This window comes from Magnolia sinica, chromosome 2, assembly GCF_029962835.1.
Source record: "Magnolia sinica isolate HGM2019 chromosome 2, MsV1, whole genome shotgun sequence".
In the NCBI taxonomy this organism is placed as follows: Eukaryota; Viridiplantae; Streptophyta; class Magnoliopsida; order Magnoliales; family Magnoliaceae; genus Magnolia; species Magnolia sinica.
The window spans coordinates 134,932,856-134,942,486 of NC_080574.1; the positions used below are offsets into that span (position 1 = coordinate 134,932,856).

Sequence of the window (9,631 nt, forward strand, 5' to 3'; positions counted from 1 at the left end):
AAACGGACAAGAAGGGAAACACCGCAACAGTTCACATTCAACTGAAAAAGGGGCCAAGTTTCATGGCTAGGACTCCATGGACGGTCTGGATTAATGACACATGTACCCGACTAACTAAAATCGAAAACCCGAGTATGCTGCACGTTCTCGGGTCGAGGACCTATATATAGCTTGTGCGTCGACACACTCGATTTTAGAACCTCTTCTGCTACAGAACGCAGGGTGCGCCGACTATTAAACTGCGCCTCTTCTGCTCTCGCTATGGAGAGCGCTGCCGTACCGCAAGTCGGAGTCGTGGCGTTCGTAATCACAGGGAAATCCATACTCCTCGGGAAGCGCCGGTCCGTCGCGACGGCTAATAACGTCTTTGCTCCCCCTGGTGGCCACCTAGAATTTGGTCAGTTAAGCTCCTCCGTCCATTTTCTTTCTCGCCCTTTTCGTTGGGTAGTATTTCGTTGCTCGTGATCGAGGGCCCACCATCCTGGAAACATCCATGTGGGTCCCCGCGGCTGGTTTGATTGCAGTGAGTGGTCCATCTCGTGGGCTATGCGTTGGATGGTTCTACAATCACGCCCATGAGACAATCTTACCACGTGAGCCGTTGAAAATCCATGGGATGTGCAAGTGAAATTATCCACTGCTCCTAGTTTGTGGACAGTCCAATCAATGGATCTGGACTGTCTATGTGGTGCAGACCGCATTTCATGGGCCACCCTACAAAAATCACACCAATCGGCTGATCCTGCCCTTTGAAAGTGGGCTTTCTTTTCCACAACCGTCAGTATTCCGACCCATGGATGGGATGGTTAGGACCGTCTTATTACAGTGCCTTTTTTTTTTTAATAATCAGAAATTCATTTTGGTTCCCGCCAAATGGATGAATCAAATCGTCCACAAACGATCTCAACCGTCTATTTTGTGGTCTAAATTGGTAATAGTTAAAATGGCCCTACTTGTGTAGTTTCTATCAGGTGGATGATTGATGTAAACTAAATGAACAGTCATGATCGATTGATTGGAATGTTCATATGTTTCTGCATGATTAGGAGCACCATAATTCAGAGTGCGCTGGTAGCAGTGGATAATTTCTGATAAACCAGCACCATCTCAAAACGTGAAAATCATGTGTTTTTATTTTTATTTTTATTTTTATGGCCGAGGATATGCTCCGTACACTTGGGTTCTTGGTTTTGTTGAAGTAGGTCCATTGTTCAGTAATCCAGACAGTTAGTTTGTTGATCCTCATGGTGGATGAAGCATGCCCCCAAGATCTTCTCCATAGGATAATCATTTCCTTTCAATTTGTGGCCAGTAAATAAACGGTCAAGAAAAGAAATACGGTGACGGCTCACATTCAACTGAAAGAAGGGCCAAGTTTCATGGCTAGGATATTACAATCTAGTGGATCTTACTGGCGGCGGCGGCGGAGTACATCTACGATGGGCACGAGTCCACGGGACCAAATGCAAATCTATACACCCAATCGCATCTAATGCCCTGCGCCGAACCCCCCCTGGATTCCGGACCCCTGGATTCGGAATCCCTTGGATTTGGAATCATTCGGTTGTGTTTGTCACCGGCCATTTAAAATTCAATAGTAACTATGTATGATATATTCATAGAGGTTTGTATTTAATTATTGCATTAACTTTAATATATTTAATTAGTATATGTATGTAATGTTTAACATAATGGTTGTAACAAGCATGTGGAAATATATACTTTACTCAAAAATAATGAAATTTCAAGTCTCAAATGGGCCACAAGCATAGGATCATATTCGAGTGACTAACTAATGGTTCTCAACCATTGATGTACACGGATAATGTTTATATGGCGCACATTATCTTATTAAAGTAATTACAGTGAGGCAGTTGATACTCTTATTGCTTTGGAATATCATTAGTGGGTCATTTGCCAAATAAATTAATTGTATAGTGACACAAGTTTCTTGGAAGGATTTTAAATGTAGCTTCCACTTTGGATTTCAAACCCCTTTATTTAGGAGATTTGAAATCTTCTGGATGTGAAACCCTCATTTACTTTATGGTGCTAATGACCCCTGACATAATGAGGACCACTTTTCAGTTATGATACATGTTACCCTTACTTGATGATCCAAATCATTGATCTGTTGTGTCCCAGATCACCTGGACCGTGCTTCCAAAATACCCGTGGTATGACAAATTCTAACTATTTGAACTACATTTATATAGATCCCAATATTAGTTATTGGAACTATAAATGGAAAATTATGAATAAAAATGGAAGGGACTCCACACCTGTAAGTGTGTGATATGCAAAATAACAACCGCTGATTATTATGTTTTGTTGTTGGGTCAAGATACCTATGTACTCGTTATTCTTAAGATACTTCGCATCCCTTAGTCGATCAAATAGGTGCATAAGAGCATCAATGTACCCTCTCCTAGGATACCAAATCCTTACAAACGAATCTTCATAGCATGCATTGGCTGTGAGAATTCCAACACCAATCCCGCGGAGAATGTATTCACCTAAAAAGAACACTTCGTTGAGTTATTTCATCAAACACTTGGTGAGCAATGTTAATATCAAAATAATCGAGTCATCGAACTGATTCGAGTTGAGGTTCGATCCGAGTCGATTCAAGCTTGGACAAGCTCAAACTTGGCTTGAAATATTTTTCAAGCTCCAAAAATCAGCTCAACTCAGCTCGAACTCAATTCCGAACCGAGTCGAATCAAGCTTTTTCAAGTCGAGTTGAACGAGTTAATCAAGCTAACTCAGTTTGTGTACAACTCTAATTGCCATGACAATTGAGATGCACCTGCATGGCTGAAATTGTCTTATTAAGTGGGCCACATACAACATCACGATAAGAGGCTCATTCAGGCCGCACTTGAGTACATGAAGGTGTGGACGTGCGGACATGGATGGATAAAGATTTTTGGGTTTTCGGGGTCAAGTTTTCTCAGGAAGTCAAGCTTGTGCATACATACGGACTTGAATATTGCATGATACATTTTACAATATTCTATAAAAAAACAAAGGTATATAAACTCATTTACAACTATCATTTATATATATATTTTTTCCTGTTAGCTTGTTAGTATAAAACACTGTCAGTTGACACTTCAGTGTTAGCCACCCCCACTAGGGATCGATACCAAGACCTTAAGGGTTAAAACGAGGTATCTTTCACTCAGTCTACCACTCGAGCTATGGATCAGGGTGTACTTATAACTATCATTTGATCCTGGATGGAATTAATGGTTTTCATTATAAAAGGAAAAAAATCAAAGCAGAAATACTTTTGCTTTTCCAAACAATTTTCTCTGTGTTTTTTTGAGATACACCGAACGTTGGTTGCTATGTTGCTTTTGGCTCCTTCCACATCAAGATAGGACTCGGTGGACCAATGGTCTACATTACTAACCCATGTGGCCCACTCACCAAAATTGAAAATCTGAGTCGATGCACGTTATCAGGTCGAGGATCTTCGAAATGCTTGTATTCAGAAGTCAGAACCTCTTTAGCTACAGTACGCAGGGTGCGCAGACCAATAAATTGCGCCGGTCGTACGGTCGTAATGGAGAGCTGTCCTGTACCGAAAGTCGGAGTCGTTGCGTTCATAATCAAAGGAACGTCCGTACTACTTGGGAAGCGCCAATCAGTCGCGACGAGCACCCACACCTTTGCTCTACCCGGTGGCCACCTAGAATTTGGTCAGTTAATCTCCTTTCTCCATTTCCTTGGTCATGATGGACGGTCCATCATCCTTGAAGCGTCCATGTGGGTCCACACGGTTGGTTTAGTTACAGTGAATCGTCCATCTCGTGGGTTATGTTTTGGGTGGCTCTGCAATCGAGCCTGATTTTATTAGAGGTATTATATAAATTTATAATACTTGAGCCCTGTGGTACATGCAAATTTTCGGGAATAACTTGTTTTCGAGGGTTAAAACAATGAGTTAATTATAAAAACAACCTGCTTTTTGGTTGAATTTCGAAAATACGCCTGTTTCTTATCCCCCCCCACACCAGCGATGAAACTCCTGGGAGTCTACCACCGGAGCAACAGTAAAGATCTAGGAAAAGGACTGTTAAGGCATTGGAAAGTCCATTTGACCTATGAGGTCATTCATTTTTACAATTGTACCCTGTTGTTTGGGGTGGGCTCTATCAATTTCGTAAGCCCATTTTAGGTCCTAAGTCCGCAAATAATGCAGAACTTAATAACAAGTGTGGCCTAGAAAGGTTTCAATGGTGGGTGTCTTTAAGGGCCTGTTTGGATACTACTAAATAAGCAACTTTTTTAATTTTCATGAGTTCATGAGTTAGTTTTTGTAATTAATTTGGCTATTAAACTTAAATAAATAACTTTAAAAAAAAAAAAAAACCCACGTTGGATGAGCCAGGAGCTGCCTCCCCTTGCAGAAGTGGATTAGGTCTCACCACCAAACTCAGTGGTGCATTGACATCACCAAGTCTTATGAGCCCCACCATGAGGTATGTGTTGTATCCACACTATCCGTCCGTTTTGCGAGATCATTTCAAGGCATGGGCCATAAAATAGGCAAATTTAAAGCTTAGAGTAAACCACACCACAAAAAGCAGTGGGGATAATGACATCCACGGTTGAAACCTTCCTAGGACTCATGCTAGGTATAGTTCACTTGTGATTTGGATATGCTTTATTTTAGACTTATATGTCATATAATGAGCTGGCAACACTGATGGACGTCGTTGATATACAATACATCCATCAAAGTGGGCCCCACAGTCAGGGTTGCACCTAATCCAGTCCCGATCATGAGTCTTGGGCGACTGGTGTGAGATTAGATTGGAGGTGGTTGCAGTGATTGCGGGGCCCACCGTGATGTTTGAGAGAAATCCAATCTGTCCAAAAGTTCTGACTTATCATTTTACCCCGGAAACCAAAAGATAAGGTAGATCCAGATCTTAAGCAGGCCATAATCCAAGTGGACCATTAAAGATCGCTATCTGACCTTTTCCTGCCGTGGGACCCACCTGTACATTGGATCAGCCTCAATTTTAGGTACACGTCTTGAAATGAGATGTGAAAATGGTGAGCTGAGTCGGATTTATCACAAAGCATCACAGTCAGTCAATCTCTAACCACTGCTGTTTGATTAGATTGGAGATGGTTGCAGTGATGGTGGGGCCCAACGTGATGTTCGTAAGAAATCTACTCCGTCCATCCATTTTGGTAGGTCATGTTATGACTTCATAAAAAAAATCAAGCGGATCTAAAGCTCAAGTGGGCCACTTGACTGGAAAAAGTGAACACAGGTTCCTTATCATTCAAATCTTTATGGGCTCCATTGTAATTTTTATATGCAATCCAAACCATTCATAAAGCAACCCAATCGTTCATTAGGTCATTCCTCCACTAAGATGAAAGAACAAAAATATTATAGCATGATCCAAGGCTTTTGTAGCCCTCTAATGTTTCATTATACAATCTCCCACTTAAGCTTTGGATCTGCCTCATTTTTGGGTCATGCTAGGAAATGAGCTAAAAAAAACATATGGATGGAGTGGATTTCTCACAAAAATGAGAAAGGTAACACACATCACACACCAAAAATCCCCTTGATTAGAATAATCCTACCCCTTCAATAGGTGGTTAAAAGATGAACGGTTAAGATAGAAAAGACTGAAAAGGTGAACATTCAACCAAGAGAAAGCCCAAATATCGTACAGCTAGGATCTACCAATATATAGAAATTTTGGACCATCAAATATCCACGACGATCCTTTCATATCAACGGTGTTGATCTTTGAACCATGGAGCCAATTGTACCAACTCAAAAATCGGAACGGTATGGTAAAATACGCTGCAGCCACTTTTGACTGTCTTGAGGCTCAAGAAATCATGGACTATAAAGTCGCCGTGGCACAAGGTGTTAACCTGCGCACAGCAGAGGATAGTGTTAAACTGCGCACAGCAATGGATACCGGTCCAGTGCCGCGAGTCGCGGTCGTGGCCTTCGTGGTGAAGGGCGAGTTCGTACTACTGGGAAAGCGACTCTCCTCAATGGGCCATTCCACCTTCGCTCTCCCAGGCGGCCACCTGGAATTCGGTTAGGGCACACCAACCTCTTCGTTTTTGTTTTTTCCACTTTTGCCCTCCTTTCCTAATATTAGGTGCTTGCTAACTTGCGCCGGAGGCTTGATTTGGTTCGACCGTGGTTAAGCACGAGTCGGCTAGCTGCGTCTACAGACGCCCGTGTTTCGGGCGCAAGTTAAAGGGGATTATCTAAAGTGCGCCTGGGGCATACCGTGCTGGTGGACGACTCCGACGGCGGTCGGGCTTGAGTGGTCCAGTCGGCCGGCTCCGGTTCCGCAATGCGGGTTTCAGGCGCAAATTAAAGGGTTTGTGCTAAAGTACGCCGGAGGGTCCTGCGCGTAGCCAGGGCTAGGCGGTAACGGCCGTACGCTTGCGGTGATAGTTGGTTTTCACCATTTCGTCCGGATATATGGCACTGAACCGTCTCCCATCGGACGGCTCAGATCGCACGGCCAAAGTTGCGGCCTGGCGCTCCTGCGCAGTTTAGCAAAACCCTCAGTTTGCTAACGTGCACGGAAAGAACCTTCCGCCAGATCACCGCTGGAAAAGTTCGGTACCGGTAATGGCCCCCACACCTCATTGGCTGTCAGAGATCACCAAAGACTTGCTGTAATAGAAAAAACTTTGAAACTCTGGCAGAGTGATGGATTATACACATGCACTTAGAAATTACTTAGATGCTGCACGCGTGGCATACAGGATATTCAAATTAAACTGTCCAATTGTAGTTTCCAGATGTTCAGACTATAGGATCAGTGGAAGTTTAGAATTATTGGACGGTTAAAAAAAATCCCTATGGTCTTATTTCAACGGTGTCCACGAATAGGAGTTCATGGTACTTGGATTGATCGAAAGACAATCCATGGGTCTAGATTTCATTCCCAAGCTGGCCCATTGATTTTTGAAAGTGATAATATACACACACACCCACACACTCATGCCGCAGTGGGCTTTCAGCACCTATGGATGCTCGAACCCTTGACCAGGTGTTGAAACTCCCGAGAGTCTACCGCTACCACCCGAGCGAGAGCAAGGATCCTTTTGAAAGTGATAATTGAGACAATGTTCTATGCATAATTTCAAGACCCAAAAACTAGACTGGAAGGCTCGACCCAACGCAACTCGATGTATAATAATTATTATAAAATCCGCTGGTATGAGGGGATTTCAAATCCACTAGTTATTTGGCACCATAAAGTAATTACTGGTGTAGTCGGAGGAAGATCCGCTGGGGGAGTATCACCCATCCTAATATTGACAATATGGGCACTTGAAATAAAAAAATAACAATAATAATGAGATAACTATTACAAGATATATATATATATATATATATATATATATATATATATATATATATATATATGTTTTTCATATTTAAAAAATAACCTTGAATGTTTACCATATATACAATGCTCGCATATACTTAAATAAAAAAGAGAGGCTGTAACAGCCGTTATGCCCCGTATCGTAAAGGTAATGGTGGTGGCTGTTACGGCCACCGTTACCGTAACGAAACACCTTGGTGTCACTAGACTATTAAACTATTGGGCACATGGCTCACTAATGATATCCCAAAATAATTAGATTATCAATTGCATCACTATAATTATTTTAATATGATGATCAATGCCATCCAAACATTGTCCATGTAAATCAATGGTTAAAAATTGGTTGTTAGTCACGCGGACATGATCTTGTGCTTGTGGCCCATCCGAGACTTGGAATTTCATCATTTTCCGGCAAAGTATATATTTTAGTGGGCTTATTACAATCATTGTGTCAAACGTTACATATGTTTACTAATTAGAGATATTAAGTTTAATTTAATAATTAAATTCAAACCCCATTAAATATACCATGCATAGCTACTTTTGGATTAAAGTTGATTTCCAATATAGGGTGCCAAATGCAATAGGAGGATTTCAAATCCAGGGGTTCTGAATCCACGCTCCCAAACAGGCCCTAGGGGGATTCGGCACAGCTAAAATGCAATAACTGATATCAAACCGGTGAATAATGCATGGGTTATGTTCATCTCTCTCCATGGCTTATTTACAATTTTATTAGCATTTGCATGTTAAAGTCCGTATAAGCCAAAATAAATCTATTTCAAATTATCCTTAATCTAATTTGAACCAACTCAAAGCTTAATCCAAGCCATCCAAACTCTAAAATTAGGCTAGATTGGCCATCTAAACGTTGAAACCAACTGCCCCAACTAACTAATGAGAAAAATACTTCTCACCACCTATTAATAACTAAAGTAACATCATACACACTTACGAATACTCCCTTCATTTCCATCACACACTACAACAACTCCAACTCCAATGCTAGAAGATTAGGTGAAGATGTTGTAGAGAAAAGAGTGAAATATTCCTATCTCTCATAAATTACCCTCCTACTAGTTTCGAGTGAAAAGATATGAAGACTAGGTGAGGCATCCTAGAGAAAATGGTAAATTGTTCCAATTTATCTAAGACTATCCTCCCACAGGTTATGGGTTAGAAACTTCGAAGGCTAGGTAGGATGTCCTAAAGAAAATGGTGAAATATCCGCCTCTTTAAGACCAACCTACCATAAGTTCCGTATGAGAATGTCCTACAAGTAGCGCATGGATCGAAGAACTCAAGTCATCTTCTCTAATTGATGAGTGCGAGTGTTCTTTCGTACACACATTTCTAACCAGGGCTTGTCATTTTGTGATCGAAGATTTTGCAGAGTAGAGTTGGAGATCTAAGACCTCTAATAATCTTCTCCTTTTGAGCAGTGTCGAAGTTCTTTCCTCTCTACTCACAATTTTAGGCTCGTGGCTCATTGTGCTTTTTGATTACTCGTTGTTACTTTCAGTTCATAATAATAAGATGGTGATGGTGACTGGTCTATACCCCACGAACAAGATCTCCTTTCTCATCTTGTTATTGCATTGTAGGTGAGAGCTTTGAAGAGTGTGCGGCTAGGGAGGTGAAGGAAGAAACAGGCCTCGACATCGAGAAGATCGAGTTCCTAACCGTCACTAACAACGTCTTTCTGGACCAACCAAAGCCAGCCCACTACGTCACTGTCTTCATGCGGTCCGTTCTGGCGGACCCCACCCAAGTGCCCAAGAACATCGAGCCAGAGAAGTGCGAAGGGTGGGACTGGTATGACTGGAAGAACCTCCCAAATCCACTGTTTGCGCCGCTGGAGAAGATGGTCCGAAGTGGTTTTAATCCATTCCCATCAGAGTGAAATTTAAATACCAGCCCACCAGTAGCTGCAGATGGCATATATTTCGTTGTTGTGAATTGATAATGGAACACATGAATGAACATTTTGTATGTGATTCTCTATTTTTAAGTCTGAGAAAATTTTCATATACTCTTTGGGTAGGGTGGGCAATGGGTCATATGGCTCATGGTCAAAGGGCCTTACCCACTTCTTAGTTGGGTTCAGGCCAAGCTAAATGGGTAGTGACATGCCCTAGGCTAGAAAAATGAGACCCATTTAAGTAAATTGCATATCCAACCTGACCCACCCACCCACACACCCCCCCCCCACACACACACACACG

At 42.0% G+C, this 9,631-nt stretch overlaps 1 protein-coding gene across 3 annotated transcripts; it reads left to right on the forward strand.

Moving 5' to 3' along the window:
- Positions 1-201: 201 nt before the first annotated feature.
- LOC131237768 (nudix hydrolase 1) lies at positions 202-9,410 on the forward strand. Of its 3 annotated transcripts, XM_058235734.1 has the most exons (3): positions 202-397; positions 3,525-3,707; positions 9,011-9,410. In XM_058235734.1, exons 1-3 carry the CDS (start codon positions 262-264, stop codon positions 9,307-9,309), a joined length of 618 nt encoding a protein of 205 aa, XP_058091717.1. In that variant the 5' UTR covers positions 202-261; the 3' UTR covers positions 9,310-9,410. The 3 variants fall into 3 exon arrangements, with proteins under 3 accessions (XP_058091717.1, XP_058091719.1, XP_058091718.1); XM_058235736.1 differs by lacking the exon at positions 3,525-3,707; XM_058235735.1 differs by lacking the exons at positions 202-397; positions 3,525-3,707 and adding an exon at positions 5,907-6,088.
- The last annotated feature ends 221 nt before the right edge of the window (positions 9,411-9,631 follow it).